A 24527-nucleotide genomic window follows, 5' to 3' on the forward strand; every position below is an offset into this window, starting at 1 on the left:
TCTAGGCGAAGCACATTCTAAGCAGAAAGAGCAGCTTGTGCAAAGGCCCTGAGGCAGGAGTATCTGGTGTGAACAAGTAAAAGCAAGGATGCTACGAGGCGGGAGAGTAGTGATCCAGGATGAAGGTTGCTGAAGATGAGGCCAGAGTGGTCATGGGGAGCAGGTGATGGTGGATCACGGAGGGCACTTGGAAGAACCTTGGGCTTTACTGTTAGTGAAATGGGGAGACTGTTGCAGCATTTTGGAGTGACAAGATCTGACTTTAAAAGTACCACTCTAGTTACTGTGTTGAAAATAGACTGGGTTGGGGTGAGGGTGAAGGACAGGGAGACCAGTTAGTGTATATTATCAGTCCAGGTCCTCCCAGCAGCGGATGCCAAGATGGGCTTAACGTTGCGAGGATTTTATTGGTGGACGTGACAGTGTGAGAGAAAATTGTGGAAGTTGGGGGAGAGCCATCAGACCAAAATGCAAGGCTGACTCCAGTGGAGGGGAGAGGGAAAGGAGACTGGGTGGGAGCATCCTAGACTGCTGCGCCTTCTAAGGAAGGTTTGGCAAAGCCATAGGAGAGTCCTTCAGCCAAGGTCTACTGACAGAGGCGTTTCCGTAAGGTCTGCCTTAACATCCCTGCTGCACCAGTGATTGGCAGGGGGAGGTTGTGGGAGGTATGACCTGAGTGCAAATGAAGGGTGGGTTTCAAAGTGCAGCCTCAGGCCCCTTGGTTCTCTATGCTACCCTCTCACGGCCTCCTCAGGTATCTAAACAAAGGATAATAGTGGCTCAGAGCAGTGTGAAGCCAGGAAGGTGGTGATGAATGGCTGGTTCTGGGTATAGTTTGAAGGTCGATCCAGAGTTCCTGGTGGACCTAATATGGAGTATGGGATGAAAGGAAGAGGCACAGATGATTCCAAGGTTTTTGCCTGAGCAGCAACAAGGATGAAGCTGCCATCAGCTGAGAGAGGGACGTCTGTTGTGTTCTTCCTAATCCACGCTAAATAACTCTAGGCATCAGAAATGTTCATGCACACCGTCCCTAAGTGTCTCATGCATTCTGTCTCACTCTTTGAATAACATGAGGACAGGGTGGTTCTCAGATCTCACTGGTTTAAGTCTCCAAAGCTGCGCTTCTGTGCCGAAGTCTTCCATGCCAGAATCACTCACTTCTATTTAAACCAATCTCCTCTTCTTCTTCAGAAGGAATGTAAGAGTGGCATCCCGAAAGTCAGTTAGTTCTTCTTTAGGCCTCTTTAATTTCACTCTCCATTTCTTGGGTGAATCCACATCATTCCAGAGTGACATTTTCCCTTTACCTTTTATTTCATCCCTTTTTCCCTCTAATCTGAATTAGAATTTAGAGATGGATGTTGGTATAGAGAAAGAAAGTAATTTCAGTGTCACTTTGTTACTTTATTCACCACCACCCAGCCAGTGAGATCCATGGGGGTGGTTGGCTTTTATTGTAAATGTTAACAGTTTCTCAGGGATGATTTGATGGGACTATTGTGAAAACTTTAAAATTCAGGTTGTGTACTTATTTAGTCTTGAAGACAGACAGTAGGGAGAATTCTGTCTGCAGCCTGGTGGGTTTGGGGTTAACAACCTCAAGAACCAAAAAGGAGAATGAGACTGATTGTTTTATTGACACATAATAAAAACCAAAATCTATTCTTTCATGATCTTCCCCTTGTGACTTTGCGGTGGCCAGTGCCTTTATGGCGCTCTTCACAAATATGAAAGAACCCGATAAACTACATGCCACAGTCACCTTGGTGAGAAATCAAATAAAAGATGCTTAGAGTCAAAGAAACCAAATGCAGGAAATTAAGAGTAACTGTTGGACTTGCGTTTATTTTATTGTCATTATTTAATCAACAGAAAAATAAGTGGAGAAATATGATCAACTTGGAGAGGAACTCAGTTCACAGGCATATTTCTCGAAACCAATCTATCCAAGAATTGATAAGCTAACAGTCTTATTTATATTAATATTTACGTTTATATTAAGAATCTGGTGAGGAATACACTGTGAGTTTATATTTTATTAATTCTTTTCATCGAAGATGTTTAATAACCACACACAAAATTTTTAAAGGACTCAAAAAAAAAAAAAAAAAGAGAACTCAGGTAAAATCAGCCAGCTTTGAAGTCTGCCTGGGTGCACAAGTTGCAATTAATCCGGTCACAGTAGATTCAGCTTTTCCAGGGTACATAAAATTTGCTCATTATAGAAAATCTGAACATTTAAAAAAATAAGATTAATCATACACATGGAAAGCACTTCAGTGGAAACTACTGTTCAGCTTTTGTTTTGCTTCTTTGCAATCCTGTTCCAGGGTGTGCAATTTTTGTGTGCTTCTGTTGTGTGCATATGAACATGAAAAGTTCAAAGTGGAATATTATGTAAAAAATTGTGAGTAAAATCAGTCCCCAAAGTCATTCTTTTAGAAAATCTGAAGTGACTAAAACCTACTCTTCACAAGTACAAGTGCCAAGTCAGTGCTCATCTCCCCCTGCGTCTTACACAGGAAATGGGGCTTGTAAGCGTGCATCTAGTGTACAAACACTGTGTATTTGTGCAGATGTTGCGGGAAGCCAAGGAGAAGGAGAAGCAGAGGCTGGCGCAGCAGCTCACAGCTGAGAGGACCGCACACTACGGGATGCTGTTTGATGAGTATCAGGGTTTGTCACATCTGGAAGCCCTGGAAATTCTGTCCAATGAGAGTGAAAGCAAGGTATGTCTGTCCTGGTCATTTGAAGTAGCATGTTCATGAAAATGTTTTCTTAAACATGCAAGAAAGCCTGTTATTAAAACACCTCATTTTTAGAACCTCAGTGCTGTGCTGAGGTCACAGATAACGTCCAGCCTGATGACCCCCCCTCAGGCTCCATGTTACTTCCTCGCTGTCCTTTGCCAGGCTGTTCCCCCCTCACCAGCCCCAGGAGGTCCAGCATGATAGGAGTCATCACTACCCCCACCTCAGGGCTCAAAAGGCTGCTCAAAAGCCTGGCTGTCAGCACCTGGCCCGTGCCTCCCTTTGGTGACGTAGTACCCAGGTCAGAGGTGCCCTGCCAGGCCACGTCTTCGTTCCTACCCAGTGGAAACAAAGCAGCTGATGTTTCTGCCAGACTGCGGGGTTTTAACGTAGTTAGTTTTATGGGTGAGATAGTTGTTTATTCACCCATTTGTTAGAAGGCCTGGGCCACAAAGGGCAGGATTATCTTACTGGGCATTAAAGCTCTATTTAGTGATGCTCCTGAACAGAACTCTGGGAAATTACCTAACAGCCCTGCACATTCACACTCTCCCACTCTGATCCCAAGAAAACAAAACATGGATAGTGGAAGTCAGCAGAGTTTTGTGATTTCTGTTTTTAAAAGGATCTTTGTGGTGTGTGTGTGTGTGTGTGTGTCCCCAAATGTGTGTATGTTTTTATTTAACAAACACTTATATAGCATTTATATAATCACTAATCTAAGCAGTTCAAAACTATTAACTCATTTAATTGTATATATTGCTTTTTTGTGTGTATGTCAGGCTGACTGTACTCTGGGGTATTTTTCCAGTAGAGGCCACAGGGCAGTACCCTCTGGACCTCCTGCGAGGGGCCATGGACCATCCCAGTGACATTCACTGGGGAGAGGCAGGTCCTCAGACAGGAAGCTGAACTTGGAAGTAAGCCTTGGAAGGAAACAGTAATTTTTGCTCTCTGTCGGGCTTGTCTCCTTACATTTGGACTTTGAGGGGTTGAGACATTCTTGAAGCCCACCTAGTCAGGGAAAGATGACCTCTGCCATGTAACAGGTAACTGAGAACCAAACAGGATGGACACACACACACACACACACACACAATTATAGAATTACAAGTTACTATGCATTTATTTCCTTTTTTGTTATCCATCAGCCATCACTGACAGTCTTGTGGTTAAACTGTTAACGGATAATTTTTTTTAAAGGGAAATCATGACTCATGCAGATACCAAATGAACACAAATCAAAGAATTTATTTAGCTCATTAATTAAATGAAAGAACCAGACATATTTTATAACCGGTTCAAAAGGAGGGCCAAAGAAGCACAAATTCATGTGGAATAAAGCAATTTTGAAATGAATATACAAATGAACACAAACCCAGTTTCTCCCTAGGAGGGGAGGCTGTCCCTCTACTGCGCAAAACTCATTCACATGTCTATAGACAACTTATTGTGCACTGCTATCAGCTCTCCACAGTTTATAGAGTTATAAAATTACTCCCATGGAATCAGAATCCAATAATCTGGTAGTGTGATCTGGAAAGTGTAGTTTTCCACTGGAGCACAGACTTTTCCCTACAAAAGCAGGGGTTGGGGCCAGACATTATGTGAGCAAATGCCACTTGGTAGCTGTATGATTTTGGACCTATCTCCCCTCAATCTCCTTATCTATGAAATGGGAATGATAATAATCAACTTCATGAAGTTATTGAAAGAATCAAATGAGATAATCCATGTGAAGCTAGTTGCAGCATGCCCAATGCACAATAAGCAGTCAATCAGTGTGAGCTTCTGTTTTATACATATATATGCATATGCATATATAATGGTGATGACATTTTATTTTTATATGCATTCTTATATATATATATATATAAATTATTGTTGTTGAAAACATTACAGGGGAGCATGGCCCCTTGAAACTGTCACGGTGATAGAGAGACATTCCACTCTTGCTGGTGCCAATGCAGGTCTAGCTGTAAAACAGCCCCAGGCCTCTAGAAAAGAGCCCCAAAGGACTGATGTTGCCAGGAAGGAGGTTTGGGCCCTGGAGGGGGACATTTCCCTCTGCATACTACTCCCACAAGCTCTGCTTTCTTTCCCCAGCCTGAAGATTTTTGTAGTTTTCATAGTGAGAGACGCAGAACTTTTTCTTAGCTTAGTAATAATAGTTACTGGGTGTTATAATAAATAGTCCTAAAAATACATGGGTCAAAACCAGTAGGAGTTCTCCTCAGTCCTCTGACAATCCAAGATACCGGGGTCTGCTCAGCAGGCAGCTTTCCAGCACTTAGGGATCCAGAAGCTGGGCTCTATCCATCTTCTGGCTCCACTAGTCCCATCCTAATGTTCACAGGCTTCTGGCAAGAATAGAAATGGGACCCTACTGGGGTTGTCAGATTTAGCAAATAAAAATACAGGATGACTAATTAAATTTTAACTTAAGATAAACAATAAATACTTTTTTAGTATAAATATGTCCTGTGCAATATTTGAGATACACACTTATACCAAGAAAACATTCATTGTTTATCTGGAATTCAAATTCAGTCAGCCATCCTATATTTTATCTGGCAGCCCTGTACATACCAAATATTTGAAAGTTAAAGAACTTTTGGAAACAAACTGTTAAAGAAAATATATTCCGTCACCCTTCCTTGACAAATGTACTTTCATAATGGCCTGGAAGGCCAGGTTCCCATTTAGAATTCTCAGGCTCCTCAAATTTCCACATCACCGTCCTGCCTGCTCTCTTCCCTTTGGCTCCAGCTGTCTCTCACCTCAAGGAGCCTCATGGGCACGTGTGAGGATACCCCAGTTCAAGCACCACCCACATCCCCTGCAAACAGCCCCTTTGTCCATCCCTTGGGCCTAGGAGTGCACACGCCAGTGGATGGTCCCCCATAAGGAGCACAGCCTGGGGTAGAGGTCCGTATAGGTTGCGGACCACACTCCAGTGGAATAGGGAATACGGCCGGGGGAAGATGTCCATGCAGACCATGGAAGGGAACCTTCAGTCACCTGGAGAGTGATCTAGAAGTGGGCGTGTCAACTCTGGGTGGCACATTCCTTTGGCCCTGTGGACTCTCCTCTGTCCAAGTCTAATGTATTGGATTTCACCCTCCTCTAGGGCCTTGTCTTCTTCAGCCCACCAGCATAAAGAGAGAGACTATAGAGGGGGCATCCCCATTTTTTAAAAACTTTAACTCGGAAATGGCACACATCTCCTCTGCTAACATTCCATTGGCTAAAAGTTAGGGTATACAGAATTATGAGGCATTACTACCTGCTAGATTGATTCTAGGATGGCAACAGGCATAGCAATGTGGTGTACTATAAATCTTAGGGAAAAACTAATATTTTTATTGCCATTATACTCAATAGTTAACCAAAACAGTAAACAAGAGTCCTCAAGATGGCACCCCACATCCCCTTTCAGGAAAAAGATTTACAAGGCAGACTGTCTACCCCTGTGTCCCTGACAACACTTAAGCACAGTGCCCAGCATATAGCCAGCATTCCATGAATATTTATTGAGGAGAGTGTGATTATTTATTATTTGTTGTTGGATTGAAGTCAAGATTTAATGCACATCATCTTGGCATAATGGAATGAACTAGGAGGAAGCAAAAGAGATGCTGTAATAGAAAGGTGCTGACCAAAGAGTCCTTCACTAAAAAGAACCCTTCCTGGGAGATGCCAGAAGCATAAAATCCCAATGCATTCACTCCTGGAGGATGGCTGCCCTCAGAAGACACGGAGAAGCCGAGGGGTCCCACGTGTGCATACATTTTCCCTAAGCGTTGTACTTGAACGTTTATTCAATTACCCATTTTTCTTTACTCTGAGAAAAGCGGTGTTTAGAAAATATATCTGAAGCATAAGCATGTGATGTGGGCATATCTAGGACCGTGAGCCCTAAACACGAGTGTCTGAGCTGAAATGAAGACTCTGAAGAGGTCAGGGCGGAAGGGAGCAGCGGCGGCCAGCAGGCAGGGCGCGTTGCTTCCACCCGCTGAACTCGGCGCCCAATGGGTTTTGTGTTGAAGACTCGCACCTGAACTTGACCCCAGTTGCAGTACGTCCTGATGATGCGCATTACCAGCCTTTAGGGAAATGGCATCCAGCCTCCACGTTGCCCTGTTTAACTCTCTCACTCACCCGGACTGCGAATGTACTACCATCATCAATATTAAAACACAATCCAAAGCATATGGCAGGCTCTCTGCTGGCTCTCCCTCCCGAGCACGTGTTTGACCTGCAGAATGAAAAATTTAAAACCTTACTACTTTATAGTCAGACTTCACTTTTTATATGGTTCTCCATGCATTGTGACCATTTTGGAAATTCAGATTGGTCTTCAGATCCACAGAGGTTGACCGGCCACCGGTACAAATAATTTTTAAGTGTTTATGAAGAACGATTTCAAAAGAGGGGTTCTGAGGACAGTGAGCAGGGGACACACCAGTTCAAACATCATCCTCTGGTGTCCCCGCCCACCCCTCACCTCCCCAGGCGGCATTACAGCCCCCTCCCTGGATCCCCCACCGTCACTGTGCTCACACTCGGCACGGCTGTTATCTGTTCACATGGGCCTCCATCCTTGAGACCGCAAGATCTCTGAGAAGAAAAGTGTCTATTGTACACTTTTGTAACCCCAGTACAATAAAACTTTAGCAAGTGTATTTGTATGTATATCTGTAATATACATATAACTACTTATTTATATATTTGTTTACATGCACTTTTTAAATTGAAGTATGGTTGCTTTACAATATTGTGTTAGTTTCAGGGGTACAACAAAGTGACTCAGTTATTTTTTTCAGATTATATTTCATTATAAGTTATTACAAGATATTAACCATAATTCCCTGTGCTACATAGTAAATGTTCGTTGCTCATGGATTTTATATGTAGTAGTTTGTTAAGCCCATGCTCCTCATTTGTCCCTCCCTCCCTCCCTCTCCCCTTTGATAACCGTAAGTTTGTTTTCTGTCCCACATAAATGTTTGTTTACATTACATATATAATTTATTGACCATCACAAGTACTCAAGTACATTATTTCATTTAACCTTCAAAACAGTTTTACAAGGTAGAAGCTATAATTTCTCATTTTAGAGATGAGAGAACTAAGTCATCGAAAGGTTAAGTAAATGACCCAAAGTCGCATAATTAATAAGTGAAGTGCTAATATTTGAACCCAGGGTTGACACCGAGGCATGTGTTTAGCCAGTATGATAGAAGAGCTACCACAGACATTAACTTAGCATCTGCTGTTTGCGCTTGTGCAATGCTTTTCACAGTCGTTATTTCATTTATCCCACAAAGGATCACAGTGAAGTATGTGTCTCACTTTAAAACAGAAAACTTCCTTTGGGTATATACCCAGAAGTGGAAGTGCTGGATCATATGGTAGATCTATTTTTAATTTTTTAAGGAAGCCAAAAACAGGATTTCAAAGAGATACATGCACTCCCATATTTATTGCAGCATTATTCACAATAGCTAAGATATGGAAACATCCTAAATGCCCATCAATAGATGAATGGATTTAAAAAGGTGTGATATATATACACAATGGAATATCATCCAGCCGTGAGAAAGGAGGACATCCTGCCATTTGCAACAACACGTATGGACCTTGACCACCTTACGCTAAGTGAGATAAGTCAGACAGAGGAAGACAGTACTGTGTGATATCACTTATGCATGGAAACTAAAAAAGGTCAAACTCATAAAAAAAAACAGTTAAATGGTGGTTAGCAGGGGATGGGGGGAGGATAAGATTGATGTTGTTTAGGGGTACAAACTTGCAAGTAGTCAATAAGCCATAGAGATCTGATGTGCAGTAGGAGGCATACAGACAACAATTCTGTACTACAATCAATAGACTTGCTAAGAGACTAAAATTTTAATTGTCTCAACCACTGAAAAGAAAGGATAATTATGCAACGTGATAGCGGTGCTAAATATCACTACAGTGGCAATCCTATTACAATATACACATATATCAAATTAACATGTTGTACACCTTATACTTACACAATGTTATCTCTTAAATATATTCAGCTAAAAACATGAGAAAACTGAGGCCCAAGGAGCTTATGTAACTTACCCAAAGTCTCACAGTTAGTAGGCAGTAAATCCAACATTCAACCCAGTTACCTCCCACACCACAGATCACCTGGGAGAACATCACAGCTGTACATAAACATCATTAATGAGAAGAAAAGATGACAGTTATGCTGACCTATTTCTTTTTTTTTTCAGGTTCAGTCATTTTTAGCATCACTTGATGGAGAGAAGCTGGACGTCTTAAAAAATGACCTAATTTCCATTAAAGACATCTTCGCAGCCAAAGAATTAGAGGATGAAGAGAATCAAGAAGTGCACGGTAAAGGAACATAACCAGTTAAATAGGAAGACAAACGGTTGGTGTCATCCTGGAGAAACTGCTGTTCATATGCACAGCCCTTTGAACAGGGGAGAATTACTTAATTCAGGTGCTCCTCCTGCTCACTTCCAAAGTCTCTGTGCATCTGCTGTTGCTACAGGAGTTGGTCACATTGACCTATAGTCCTCCCTTCCATTGGGCGGGAACGCCTGAGTGAGGCACCTTTATTTCTCTGGTGCCCAGCACAGTCCCTGGCATGTCACAGGCACACAGCAAATGCATCTGGTCAAATGAACAAAGAGCACAGAGTACTCCACAGGGCCCTGATGACTAGAGTTTATGCTCCAGTGTCTGATTTTTCACCTGCATGTGGAAGTTGTTGAATGTGGTTCATGTTGATGGTGGGCAGGTCTTTCGATGGGTTTCTTTTCATATTTTTCTTCTTCCTTTTAATTTCTGTGTGTGGGAGTTAGGATGTATTTGTAAGGGACCTACAGGTCACCCAAAAAGTATAATTCTGACAAAGGCACACGGTGCACCGGTGCGTGATGTGTCAGGTTGTCAGTCACCAAAGTGAGCAGGTACACACTCCCAGTACTCTTCCAGCCAGACGAGGAGCCTAGAACCTATTTTGTGAGAAGCAAGGCTTCCTTGAGAAGGGCAAAGAGGTTCCCCAAGTTGGACGTGCTTAATGATTGGGTTGTCCATTTGGGAGCAGAATGTGGTAAATAAAGCATTTACTATGTACGTGGAGAGTGAGTGGTGTCATTGCCAAGGACTAGTTACCCAGTTCATGTAGTTCATGTAGGTTACACTGAAAATTTAAGCAGCTTTGGACACACAAAGCTGGCTTCTCCTGGGATCATCTGAAGGTTCTTATTTGCAACATTTTCACTACTTACTTGCTATTTGTCCTTGAACAAGTTATATAACCTTTCTGAAACTCAATCTCTTAGCTGTAAAATGGAGACAACCATACCTACTCCCAACGTCTATTGTAAGGATCCAATTAGATAAAATATGTAAAAACATATTACAGAGCCTGGCAGGCATAACTGCTCAGAGTGTTAGCTAATATTGTTATTAAAAGTGCTAACACAATGCCAGGAAAATAGTAAAGATGCAGGAAGTTATAGCTTTTGTTTGTAATTGTGCTTGTGGTAACGTACATGCATATCTTCCATTCACTGGAAGCATTTTGTGCCCCGATGTGTTACATACCTTTTATCAAAGCTCAAACACAAGAGCTCAAATGCTTCAGCCTAGATGCTCAGGGCAAAATTATTCTAAGCATTTGCAAACTGTCATTTAAATACTATCTCCCGCATTAGCCTCACTACTGACCTTATGTGCCTTCAGTTTAATGAGATTTATGCTCATTGCATCAAAACAGAAGAATCAATTATACTGCAGCATAGAAAAAGGTCAATATCAAAGAGACAGCTGGAGAACAATGTTTTTGAGCATTTGTGTGTTTCCACAAAGTCACAAAGTTTGACAGCCTTCTCTTTGCTTTAATAATAAAGAAACTAAGACACTAGCTGTTAAAGGTCATGCAGCTAGTATTATGGACCTGAGATGAGCTGATGGAGATGCCTCCTTTCCAGAGGAACAATCAGCAAAAAGATGCAGGCTATTTTTCTTCAGTTTTTGAGGCCTGAGGTAGATCTTTGTCTTACTGGGGGTGTCATTCAGAAAGGATAAAAAGAGGATCCTGAATTCTTCCTAACAGCAGAGAAATATCGTTGCCAGTGTGAGTTAAGGCAGTATGGCATCCACAACTAGTGCTGTTTCTTGGAGAGGAAACTTGATTCAATGCTTTTAAATAGAAAATGTTACTACATGTGTTATGTGCCAGTCTTAATATAGAGCTTCAATAAATGGAGAATTTTTTTTAATATGACCAAAAAAAAAAAAAATTGAAGTCCTGAACAGCATGCTTAAGAAATGGTAGATTCATCGCTCTTTAAATGATGGAACCCTGTTGCCTCTCACGGGGCGTCCGTTTTCCTAAAGGGCATCTCTGGATTATCAAAACACAATTAATTTTAATTAACTTAATTTAATAAATAAATGTCATTTAAACACCTAAAGAAGAATGGAAGAGGAGAATAGCAGAGCTGTCATTAAATCAATCCAACATGATGGAGTGTTACAGCTCCAGGAAGGTGAGGGATTAACGAAAAGCTGTCGAGGGCAGTCTCATTAGGGAGGCTGAGCAGACAATGCAGGAGGAAAATTCTGGGGAGAAACCACAGCATTCTCATCATGTTTTTTCTTGTAAGCACTTGCATTCCTAAAAGCCCCCTAACACCTAAATAATTTATTTGATAGTCTCAGAAAATGTAATAAACTGTCATTTTTAGATAAAGTTAATATTGGGCTCCTCTACATTTCATACTATTAGCTAATGATTTGCATGTTAGTCTTCCCAGCAGAGTATAATTTTATCACACTGCCGTGGGTCTCTAATTTGGTTTACCACTGTTGTGAAGAGATTTTTAAAAGCTATTTTCTCTTTTTATTGACTTGGCGAAGATCTTTTCAGGCACATGTACAGACCAAGAACTGTAGGAATAGGTATTTTTTGTTGCAACAGTCTTTATCATCTGTTTTTTATCTACTTCCATTTTTCTCTGTGATTGTCCTAAAATATTTGCTACACGTTATTGATGTATTTCTCTGTTTTACAGAACAAATGCACATTTAAAAGCTGGAGCTACAGAGAGTACATGTATCCTAATTTAGTGTTGATTACTCTCAAGTATTTTTAATCTCCCTGTGTTTCTATCTTTGTAGCATATAGCAATATGGTTAACTTTAGTATTTACAAAATACTTACACCTTTGCTGTATTATTTGGTCCTTACAACAACACTAAAGGGAAAATGGGTGGGTTTTATTATCCTGTATTTACAGAGGAGGAAATGGAAGATAAGCCCTGTGACTGGCCCCAGATTGCAGAGCCACCAAGTGCAGGAGCTGGGGAAGAACCCCCACCTTCCCAGCCTCAGGCCAGGGCTCTTTCTGCCCTGCAGCACTGCCTCACACCAATGAGAAGGACCAGGCAGTTTGGGAATGAGAACCTGTGGGAGCTGCCCCTCTTCCTTTACTACCTAGAGAGGATGAGACCAAGATCTCCGCCCAGCAGAGAGAGGATCTCAGCTTTTGATGAAATTGCACGCGCGCGTGCGCGCACATACACACACACACACACACACACACACACACACACACACACGCACACACACACGCACACACACACACAGCCTCTCATTCTCTCTTTGACTCCGGAGCCCTCCAGCTCTCCCTTTGTGCGTGTGACTAATGCCTTCTCACTCCTGAAGGCTCGGTTCAGGCATCACCTCTTCCAGGAAGCTTTCTTAATACCCCTGAGGACTGATACAGGTGTTGCAAAAGTGCTCCATCTGAGCACTTGCCTTATGGGTTTTATGATTTGCTTGTATCAGCTTCACCGTGAACAAAGACAGCCATCTCTCTCTCTGCCCTAAGGCGCACGCCTCCCTCCCCCTGCCGTGGCCGCCCTGGCCTCCTAGTTCTTTTGGAGCAAGTCAGGCACACTCCCTCCTGGACTTGGCCCTGGCAGTGCCTCTGCCTGGAAGGCTCTTCCCCCATCTGTGTGGTTCACCCCTCTCCTCCTCTGGGTTATTACTCAAAAGGCATTTTCTCAGCTGCTCTGCATTTGAAATTCCTAACCCCCAGCTATCTGTATTCCTCTTCCTTGGTTTATACTTCTCCATAAAACGTCTCACCTGACACATATGTTTTTCTTCTCTAGTTTGCTTAGTGAGCCTCTCCGCAGTGAGCATAGGAAATTCTAGGCAATGATAAAGACCTACCGGTTCTCCTGGTTATCTTCATAAGCTGGTGATGAACCATTGTCTCTGAGACAGAAAAAAGCACGAGCAGACAAGTGTTCGATACAGTATTTCTCACATAGCTTAACCCTCTCTGAAGCTACTGCCTTCACCCACTCGCATAGGCCAGAGTATTTTCTTCTCAGAGGGTTTTGAGATGATGTCATCAGGCCAGATGAGTGATGCTTTTATTACCCCCCCTCCCCACCCCAAACTGGTGATATAATGCATTGTGGAATAAATTCTCTTCTTTTGAATTTATTTTTTATTGAAGTATAGTTGAATTATAATGTGTTAATTACTGCTATACAGAAAAGTGACTCAGTTATACATATATATACATTCTTTTTCCTATTCTTTTCTATTATGATTTACCATAGGATACTGAATATAGTTCCTTGTGCTATACAGTTGGACCTTGTTGTTTATCCATTCTTTATATAACAGTTTGCATCTGCGAATCCCAAACTCCCACTCCTACCCTCTCCCACACACCTCCCCTCTTGGCAACCACCAGTCTATTCTCTATCTCCCTGATTTTGTTTCTGTTTCATAGATAGGTACATTTGTGTCATATTTTAGCTTCCACATATGTGATATCATATGGTATTTGTCTTTCCCTTTCTGACTTACTTCACTTAGTATGATAACCTCTAATTGCATGGAATCAGTTCTTTAGCACTTATCAGAAACGTTAAAAATGGCCTCAGCTTGTAGATACAAATGAGAGAGAGAAGGTTTAACTTTTAAAGATCGCTCCTTTTTTATTGCCCATCAATGATATTAACTTTATTTCATGATATATATAACATGTTATATATAATCAATATATTAGTATATATATATATAACTTATTAGTAAATTATTCAATAAATATTCATCTTGGCACCTGTTATGTTCCAGGCACTGTGTTAGATGCTGTGGATTCAGAAATGAGCAAAACAAATACTGTCTGTATCCTTAGGTAGCTTCCAATGTGGAAGGAAGACATATCATCATGAAATACTGTAGGACCGGGCAGGTGTCCTAGGAACCCGTGGTTCTTTTCTCCAGAGATATACTGTTGTTTTAAGTATTAAGGTATACGTCGGTGATCCCTGGAGACTAACTCTGCTTGCTCAGCGCTGTGGCTCTGTGGCCGTGAAAGGGCGCCCTGGGTATCATGAAGGGTTACCCTGCTAAGCGTCACAATACTGTAAGTCATAAAGAGAGTGTGGTCCCAGGGCTCTCAGGCCTGAGAGAGGTCATTCACTTCTCATTCAGCAAATAGCTACTGACCACGGTAGCTGTGAACGAGACCAGTAGGTCCCTCCCTGCCCTCGTGTGCCCGTCAGACCAGCCCAGGGGTGTCTCAGCCAGAGCTGCAAGCAGCAAGGCTCCACCAGCCCCCCGCCCGGCTGCAGCCTGCTGCCTGGCGCCTGTGCTCATACACGGGCCCAGCCCGTCTCTGCCCAGCAGCTGGAGGGCAGCTTACCCTCTGCCTGCAGGCTGTGAGCTTGGGGGAGCTGCCACATTCTCCAGGGTGAAAAATAAATCATGCTTCTTACTTCTGTTTTCCATTTCCAGGCACAGAAGAAAAGGGAGAAGAGTTTGCTAGCATGCTTACAGAGCTTCTCTTTGAATTACATGTCGCGGCCACGCCTGACAAACTCAATAAGGTTAGCACCATCTGAATCCCAGTTTTTGTTTGTTGTTGTTGTTGCTGTTTTTAAAAAGGTCTCGGTGGTAAAATCCAGAAATCCACCTGAAATAGGAAAACTCCAAGCCCCAAATGGCACGTGGGGGGAAGGGGGTCCCAGGTCAGTAATTAAGATTCAAGGAGGCCACATCATGAAATGTGACGGTGGAGAACATGCTGGGCTGTGTCATGAGACCTGCGTTTTAGTTGCAGTTTCACTTGGTAATTACCTTGTGACCTTGAACAAGTCACTCCTCCTCAAAATAGGATCTTAGATCAGAGCAGTGGTTATCTTCAGCCCAGGGGAGGAAAGAGGGTACAGAATCACCAGAGGGCTCTTTCAAATGCCATCTCACCTCCCCTCAAAAGTGACATGCCAGATACGCAGAGAAAGCACGTCAGCCAGAGCCAGGTCACCCACACGACCCTCCCACTGGAAAGCTGGCGCTTTGTCGTGTCTAAGACCGTCTGAGCTTTCACTGTCTGGGTTCCTCTGATAGGAACACAGGATGTTTTGCAAGTTCATACAGGGTCTTGCTATGGTATTTCTTAATGAGGTCACTGATCATTAATTACTTAAAACAGTGCCGTCTTCCCCATTCTCTCTCTCTTTTTCTTCTCTTTAGCAATCAGTGGTTGACAGGTCCTCACTCATCGAGGTGGGTGAGGAAAGGGCAGACTGAGGCAGTGAGGTGGAGAGATGAGTAATTTCTTTATCTCTGATAGAGGTCACTGGTTCTGGCAGGTCAGTGACTTGAACACAGCGGAGAAATTGCCTCATTCATCTCCCTGCGGCACCTGCCATGGCTCAGATAGTGTGTGTGGTGCCTCCGAGGTCGCACTGGTTTATTTACATAGGTAAACCTTTGTCCCTAAAAGAGAACACACGAAAGATGGTTTGTTGGGTTTTGTCTCCCTTAATCTTCTCCCCATTAACTTGTCATCAGCACCATGACACATTAAACTTTGACGTGCAAGTTTTCACATAAGTTTTGCATAAGCTCAGATACAACTTAAGCAAACAGCTTAAACTATAATATAAAAGCTGTTGAGTCTACCCTTTCAAAATTCAGGGAATAACAGATAGAGAAGATGGTTTCTGCTTGTTCAAAAACTTTTAAGGCCGCAAGTTGCTCAAACTGCACTCATGTGAAATGAAACTAATCACAGTTCTTCTCTTTGTTCCCCTCCCCTCTCCAGCCCCATGAGGTCCTGGGGTGGCTAGAGAGGAACAGAGCCATCCTTCATCTTCCCAACGTGATACATTATTAGGTTCATGAAACATTAAGGGCTTCATGAGACATAGCAGATAAGGAAATTTGCTTTAGCAATGACGCTGGCTAAATTTCATATATATATATATATATATATATATATATATGAAGTTTTATAGTTGGTCACAAAAAGTGAAAATATACTATGGCTTTTCCAGAGTGACGGTCATTTTTATTCCTATCTGAGTATCATTTTAGAATGCTTTCCAAAAATTCCGCTGGCCCTGCAGTATTCTCTCCATATCTTCTTTCTATTCTGTCCCTTTTTCTTACTGTATTTTTACCAGAAAGCAACAACGAGGTGTTTTTAAGGAGGTTGAAGAATTGCCCCATCACTCTTTAAACGTACAGAGAACCACCCTCGATGGCTTAGGGTTTGATCCAAGTCATGGGATTGGCATTGGTGTCTCCATATTTGTACAGTAAACATATTGCTTTGGTTGGGGGCCTTTGCAGGCCATGAAAAAAGCTCATGACTGGGTGGAAGAGGATCAAACTGTGGGGCCAGTAGATGTGGCCGAAGAGTCAGAGGACAAAACTAAGAAGGAAGAAAAGGAAGAGAAACCTGAAAACCCCGAAGAAGACAGGAAGGAAGAAAGGAAAACTAAGACAGTCGAGGTAAACACATTACAGATCACCCAGCTAAAGAGCAGTAATATTATGTCAATTTTATTAGCAGCCTAATTTTAAGTGAGGCAAAGCCATTTCATTTTCATTTGCGCCCTGTTCCACACTATAGAAATACGAGTATTGATGTAATAAACACTAAAATTTCTCTGTGCCAAGACATTTCGTGATTTAGCATAGACCTTGTAGCTTTCCTCCCTAGCGTTACAATTATAATTTAAAGGAAAAAAGATCTTTAAGGATATATCTGATTTATCTTTAGGGTAAAATTCCATCTTCTATGCAAATTTGTAACCATAAAATGTCTGTATGCCCCATAACTAATGAGGTAATTGAAGTTTTTTCCGAAAAAAGAATTCTGTTGCCACAGTTTTTATTCTGTAGTTTAATAAATTTATGTGTGCATAATTTATAATCTGCCTGTGTTCAAAATGAGTTTGCAATAACTTCATTTTCCATCGAATTTTAATTTTAGAGAAAGAAACTTTCAAATTAGATCACTCTAAAGAATGATGTCCACTGAAGTCTAGTCATTCAGCCACCCTTCCACACGCTTTCATGAGTACCTGTCTGTTGTGTGCCCAGCAGTGCTCTGAGAACTGGGGACCCAGCTGTGAAGAAGGCTTGTCATGTCCCTGGGACCTGGTGACATTTCTGTTTTATGGTAGCTTTTCCACTTAGGAAAGTCTTAGGCACACCCATTAACCTTTGGGTAAATTTTTTCAGGTCATATTTGTTTTGGAGATTTTTTTCCAAGAGTTATATCATTTTTTTTAATGTCACAGGATTTTTTTAGAAAGCATCTGCTCAATGAATAATTTTCTGACTTGTACTTTTTGCTTTCAGGAAGTATACATGCTGTCCATCGAAAGCCTGGCGGAAGTAACAGCTCGCTGCATTGAGCAGCTTCACAAAGTAGCAGAATTAATTCTTCATGGACAAGAAGAGGAAAAACCAGCTCAGGACCAAGCAAAAGTTCTGATAAAGTAAATGTTACTTTTGATTCTTATTTTTCCAGTTTTGTGTATATGTGCCATTCAAATGCGCACACACACACACACACACACACACCCTCAGCTACTAAAGATTCAGATTTCGTGTCAACTAATTCTGCTGGTCTGTGGTCATCTTAGGAAATAAGGACGCTCTTAAGAAATGAACCATGTTAGCAAGAATAGTAATCATTAGCTAGGCATCCCAGGAATTATTTATGAGGAGATTTAAGGGAAGACACCCTAAATCATTCGGAGCTAAGTGTTTGTTTTAATAGATCAGAGTCTTGAAAGTACAGACCTTTGAAGATAATTACATTTTCAACATGCCACACGAATAGAAAAAAGACACCTTAATGGACTCCTCCACTAGTTTCACAGAACTATGCATACACCCCCGTGCCGAGGGACTTAGACCGGCTCTGCATGTTCTGAGTGCTGGCAGTAATGGTGACTACTGTGAGCCAGCTCACGGTGGATTGCTTTTGTGTGTGTATTTACTGTCATGTTTATTCTTCAGTAAGCTACTGTTGTTAGTTTATTTAGTGAAATAAAAATGTGTATATATGTAACGTTATACACATGAAAATAGTGGGTATGGAGTGTTCATTAAAATAGCTGATCATGGAGCTGAAGAATAAGCCATTAACTTTTATGCATATGACTCTATGCTGTGGTATAGAAATTAGCACAGGTCCAAATGCCCTCTCATTGTTACATAGACACAGGAGCCAAAATAAGAGCCTCCTAAAAATATATGGGTACACATACACACACACACACACACCCCTCAACATATTCACTCACTTTGCTAGCTAACTAGTCTTCGCTTATTAGTACATTTGGCGTCGTAGGTTGGGGAACAAATTTTTAATAAGGACCTTCCAAAAAGTCATTACTACTGTCTTTGGTGGCGTTTTTCCTTCACTGGTACAGATTTGTCATCTAGACTAGATTTTCATATCTAAACATGTGAAAATCAATAATATTATAAGCCTTGTACAATCTTGCCCTTAAAATGCCTACAAGGAATATGTACTTTTCTCGATGTACTGTAGAGAAGGAAGAGGAAAGGAAAAAATAGGAAAAGTTTAACGTATTGAGGAAAACATCTGAGTACTATTTTATATTTGCGGTGCCAATTTGAAAGAGAAGGGCTGAAGTCAGAAGTTTCTAAGTACGGAAAGCAGAACCTTACCCTTGGCTCCTTTCTGATTCCCAGCCCCTGATTGTCCCAACCTTACCAAGCTGCTCCAAGCAAAAGGTAATAGGCCTCATATATGTCTGTACAATAAGTGCCTTTCCACCTCCCTGCCCAAGAACATGGGCAGAATTGCTCTCTGCTGTCTCCTGGCCTTACTCCTGACCCTTTCTGCAGATAAGTTTTGGATGGGTGGATGGATGGATGGATGGATGGGTAGATAGGTGGATAGATGGGTGGAAGGAGGGGATAGATGGATATAGCTCAACAAACCTGAATACATAGCTTAGATAGAACCCCTGTTTATCAGAACAAAACTTACCTTCACTGACTTCAGTAGATCTTTTATTTTATTTATTTATTTATCTTTTTTATTGATTGATTGGTTTATTGACTGTGCCAGGTCTTGGTTGTGGCATGCGGGATCTTTAGTTGCAGCATTCGGGATCTAGTTTCCTGACCAGGGATTGAACCTGGGCCCCTTGCATTGGGAGCAGAGAGTCTTAACCACTCGACCGCCAGGGAAGTCCTATCAGTAGATCTTTTAACACGTAAGATTCTTAATTCGGAGTTATTGTTTTGCTAATAGCATTTTAATCACTATTCATAAAAGTCATATATACTTGTTAAAAAAATGAGGCAGTGTGCACACTGTTAGGTAATTAGATTGCTTTCAGTTTTTGTCATCACCTGTAATGTTATGACAAACATTGCTTTGTTAAATATTTGTGTCTATCTTGCATTATGTTCTTGGCATAGAGTTCAAGGCATGCAATGGCTGGAATAAACATGGAGTTTTGATGTAAGTCTTAAAAAACATATTCTACAGGATCTTTATTTTGAGACATCTCATAAAAACATAATCAAGATATGAAGAGACATCTGAGTTTGAATCCCAGCTCTATCATTTACTACTTCTGGCCCTAAGCAAGTTACTTAACCTTCTTAGATGTCAGTTTCTTCATCTATGAAATGGGAACAGTAGTGGACACTAGTCAGTTCATTATAAGGATTAAATGTGATCATGCATATAAAAGCATTTAACATAGTACCTCAGTGAATGTTCATTTTTATTTTCAAAAGACCAAAATGCTGGAGAAAAGTCCCTTGGCAAGAGTCTTATACCCCTACGCATGTGCAGCTTAGAGGCAGGGTGAGAATTAGGTTAAACTGTGATTATGAATCATGGAAGAATATAGAGGAAAACATTTCTACAGAGCACCTTAAACTTGTGTGCCCTTCTTTTAAAGGGAATACTGTATTCATATCAATAATTGTATTAACAGTCCAATTATTTTTCTTTATTAAAAATCCCCAAATCTTTTTTTCTTCTTTCAGATTAACTACTGCAATGTGTAAGGAAGTGGCCTCCTTATCAGAGAAGTTTACAAATTCTTTAACCACTGTTGGGGTAAGTTTATAATATTGATTCTTTTTTGTTTGTTTTGTTTTATATATTATTTCTTTATTTAACAAAACCTTTTCACTGTAACATAAAACATAGACAGAAAATCAAATAAAACAAATAATGAACTATTATAAAGCAAATGCCCCTGCGAACACCACTCAGCTCAATGAACAGAACCTCACTGGTGACCTTGGAGCCTCCCAAGTGTCCCATCCCAATCAGAACCTCTTGTTTCCTTTCCCCACAAAGTAAGACCGTTATTTTAACTTTTTACAACTGTGGTAAAATACATAGCCTAAAATTTACCGTTTTTAAGTGTACAATTCAGTGGCATTAAATACATTCACATTTTTGTGCAACCATCACCACTCTCCATCTCTAGAACTATATTACTGATTCTTTTTTCAGCTTTTTGAGGGGAAGGCCTACAAGGGGCTGTGAGAGGAAGTGGAGGACATAGTGCCTCCTTTGACAGCTCCACAAAGCAGAAGCTCTGCCGGGACACTTACTAAAATGAGGCCTGAGCATCTTCTCTAGTGACAGGCAGCTTGAGGCTCTCATCTGACTGATGCAACCATATCAGACATGCAAGATATTGGGTGGATTTTCAAACCTCTCTGGGTCTCATTTCCTTTATTGGTTAAAGAAAAAATGTCAAATGAAGATTCCTTCTATTACTTAATATCTTAATACTTAATTCTAAAATCTCTATTAAAATAATTCATTTTTAATATTCACATTCACTACTGCCCTGAAAGACTATTTTATGAGCCACATAAGATAAAAATGTCTGTGCTTTATTGTTACACTTCAGCTTTTACCAAAAGAAAAAAATGTATCAATCAATCTGTAGAAGTGTTTCTATCCTCAAGGAACAATTTTGAAAGGTTCAGTGTTCATTTGGAGATGTGGCTTCTGGTTATTTTCTTTAGAAATCAGTCATGTTATGTAACTCAACCTAATGGGTTTGGAGAAGACAGTGCAAATTATTCCTTTTCAACCTTTCTGCTTTTCCCTTTAAGGCCTTGGATGCAAGGGCAGATGATTCTTTACACGAGAAACAGCAAGTTTTACTTCCTATTTTAGCTAGGGTGTTTGCGTTACAAATGTATTAGTTTCCTAGGGCTGCCTTGACAAGTACCTCACACTGGATGGCTTAAACAACAGAAATGTATTACCTCACCGTTCTGGAGGCTAGAAGTCTGAAAGCAGGGTATTGGCAGAGGGATGCTTCTTCTAAACCCTCTAGGGGAGGATCCTTCTCTGCCTCTTCCAGCTTCCCAAGCATTCTTGAGCTTGCAGCAGCATGACCCCAGTTTCTTTCTCTGTCTTCACATCATCCTCCCTCTGTGTGTGTCTGTGTCCAAATACTGGATTAAGGTATGACCAGTACACCCTGATCTTAACTAATTGAATCTGCAACACCCTATCTCCAAATAAGGTCACATTCTGATATACTGGAGGTTAGGACTTAAGCATATTTCTTCCTAACATGAAGTAACAGAAACATGCTCTAAATAATTTAGACAGAAAGGGGACTTTATTAAAGGGAGTGGAGGTATGTGAGCAGCTGTGGGGACCCATCACCAGAGCTCATGTACCCTCTCTCTAAAGTGTTGCTATCAGTGTGACTCAACTATAGCAGTTCCTAGCTCTCTCCATTCAAATTGCAGGATCCTGGGTGAGAAGGTTTGAAAGGCTCAATAGCATGAATCAGATATGCATCTTGGTGTCAACAGTGGTGATGAGGACAGGGTCATATCATGTGGCCCTCCCTTGCTCTTTTCACCCCCACCCCAGGCAAAGAGCAGTTCTCAAAAAAAGCGGAAATGATTGTGGACCAAACTGTCAAGAGTTGTGTGCCTCTCACACTTCTGTAAGTGGCTTAGTTCATAAAGGATGAGCTGCATATCAGCTATTCATTCTGCTGTCAAAGAATATGGTTTGCTTCTCCTGTTTTGTGAAAAACCAACTTTTGTATTTGTCTAATTTCAGGCCTTCAGAAATAGAGCTTCACTGTAAACAGGCAGAGTGAAGGGGGAGGGTAGAAGCTCATTGATAGGATAGGCTTGATAAAATGGATTTATGTGCTCGGTGTCATCTAAGTTAACTGATGCCCATGGACTTCGGTGTAACTGCTAGATTTACAGAGAGCTGTGAATTCTTAATCCGGATGGAATGGCCTTGGTCACTTGGCTTCCCAAGGCTCTACTGTACCCTCTTCTCACTCTTTCCATAGTGTACTACCTGAGAAACTGAGTCCCAGAAAGGTGAATTGATTCACCCAGTCTTTTCAACTGATGTCTCAACTCCCAGTTGGCTGCCCAGCAGACACAGCAGACAGATAGCTAACTGTTTGGTTCTCTGTGGTTGCCTAGTGATGAGGATGTATGTGTCTGGGTGTATGTGTTATATGTTTTATATCAGGGGTCCCCAACCCCCCAGCCTGTTAGGAACCAGGCTGCATGGGAGGTGAGTGGCAGGCAAGCGAGCAAAGCTTTATCTGCCCTATCCCTCTACCCGCCACCGCCTGCTCCGGTCCGTGGAAAAATTGTCTTCCACAAAACAGATCCCTGGTGCCAAAAAGTTTGGGGACCGCTGTTTTATATGATTCACGTTAAACATTGATTTATTTACATTAGTGGATAATATTCATGGTATTGCTTTCCATTCCCTTCAATGTATTGTGTTCCAGCACAGTGCTTCTCAAACCTTAATGTGCAAGCAGATAACATAGAGAGCTTATTAAATGCAGATTTCGATTCAGTGGGTCCGGGGTGAGGACTGAGGTTCTGCATTTCTAACAAGCTCCCAGGTGGTAACAGTGCTTCTAATTCACATTCTACATTTTGAGGAGCAAAGCTCTAGCGGATGAGTGTGTATTTGAACGAATACACAGACACACACACACACACACAAAACACACACACACAGTGTGTCCAAATGCTTGTATGAACAAAATCGGGAGCACACAAACGATCGTTTTCGAGAAAGCCAAATCTAACTGGAGTTTACTGAAATGCCATCTCGCCACAACAGTACCTCTCATCTTGTGCTGTGATGAATCATTCACATCAAGTCATCGTTTCTATTCTCTAAAAGAGCCGTTATTCATAACTTGAAGCTAATGAGTGTATATTGCTCTCCAGACTCTATTTAAATTGCTTGCACATATCATTGATTCTGAAAACCAATGCCATTTTATTGCCCTCATTTTGATTATATTTTAGAGGTTTATTGATTATCAAATAAACATGAAAGCAAACCATAATGCATTTTCTGGTTACTTACTAAAATGACTGGGTTTTTAAAGAGTTTTTTCCCCAGACTCCATTATGGTTTCCAATAAGACATTACTTAGCCCGCGGTAGAGTAATGTCAGTGAAAGCGGGCTGCTCTGGGAAGATATATTTCACTTCTATACTTTTGTTTGCCGTAAAGTCTTCCAAGTACAGTGTGGGAAAGCAGCCTATGAAGATTGCCCTCTTCTTTCTCACCCCTTTAATTATTTATTGTCTGAGAATAGACTGAATATTTTAGATAGAGAAGACTGTTGATTGATGGACCAATAAAGGACATAATAATGATGGTGACATGAACACTAGCTCTCACTTTTTGAACACCTACTTAATATCAGGCTCTGTATTCTGCGCTTTACACATATTCGTGTTTTGCAAGCTGGGATCTGCCGACCTGTTTGCAAGTTATATTTAACAGTGTTTTAACTTTGCTGCTAACCTGGAAGACACACCCTATAGCCAAGTACCCATGTTTGCATTTAAAAGAAAAAAGACTACAGACCAGGACTGGGACTAGGGTAGGCAAGTAAAGGTGTTTAACATGTCCACCAAATTTAAAGAGACCCTTCCTCCCACCCCCAAAAGAGACAAACAACCTCAGTCATCTAGGTAGATATTTTAATGCAATATTTTAAAAATCAAAATGAACACCAAAAGACCATGATGAGCAACATTTTAAAGAAAGACTAAATCTGACCCTGTGCGACTCAGCCTCACTCACCAACCCCCCCCCCCCCCGCCCAATCCCAGACCTGCTACAAGCTTTAAATACTTTAAAAGGTCTAAATGTAAATTTCTAGTTATGTGACCTTAAACAAGTTACTCAACCTTCCTGATTCCTATTTTCTCATCTTTAAATCGGGGTTATCACGGTACCTACATATTTCCTAAGATTTCTGTCGAAATTCAATGAGGTCGTGTAGGGGAAGCACCAAGTGTAAAGCCTTGTCTATAGTAAGCATTCCACTTCTCCCCTTCTCCTCTAAGCAATTCCTCAACAAAGCCAGCGTCTTACTTTTTCT

At 41.3% G+C, this 24527-nt stretch overlaps 1 protein-coding gene across 3 annotated transcripts in view; it reads left to right on the forward strand.

The window, feature by feature from the left end:
• The window catches only part of FAM114A1 (family with sequence similarity 114 member A1), a 66033-nt gene that overhangs the window by 38782 nt on the left and 2724 nt on the right, over positions 1 to 24527 (forward strand). For all 3 annotated transcript variants that reach the window (XM_057725644.1, XM_057725646.1, XM_057725645.1), the window contains 6 exons: positions 2580 to 2732; positions 9026 to 9149; positions 14593 to 14684; positions 16435 to 16596; positions 17452 to 17591; positions 20137 to 20209. In XM_057725644.1, the coding sequence (XP_057581627.1) occupies positions 2580 to 2732; positions 9026 to 9149; positions 14593 to 14684; positions 16435 to 16596; positions 17452 to 17591; positions 20137 to 20209 (744 nt within the window). The remainder of the gene's footprint in view (positions 1 to 2579; positions 2733 to 9025; positions 9150 to 14592; positions 14685 to 16434; positions 16597 to 17451; positions 17592 to 20136; positions 20210 to 24527) is intronic.

This window comes from Hippopotamus amphibius, chromosome 3 (genome assembly GCF_030028045.1).
Source record: "Hippopotamus amphibius kiboko isolate mHipAmp2 chromosome 3, mHipAmp2.hap2, whole genome shotgun sequence".
Classification (NCBI taxonomy): Eukaryota; Metazoa; Chordata; class Mammalia; order Artiodactyla; family Hippopotamidae; genus Hippopotamus; species Hippopotamus amphibius.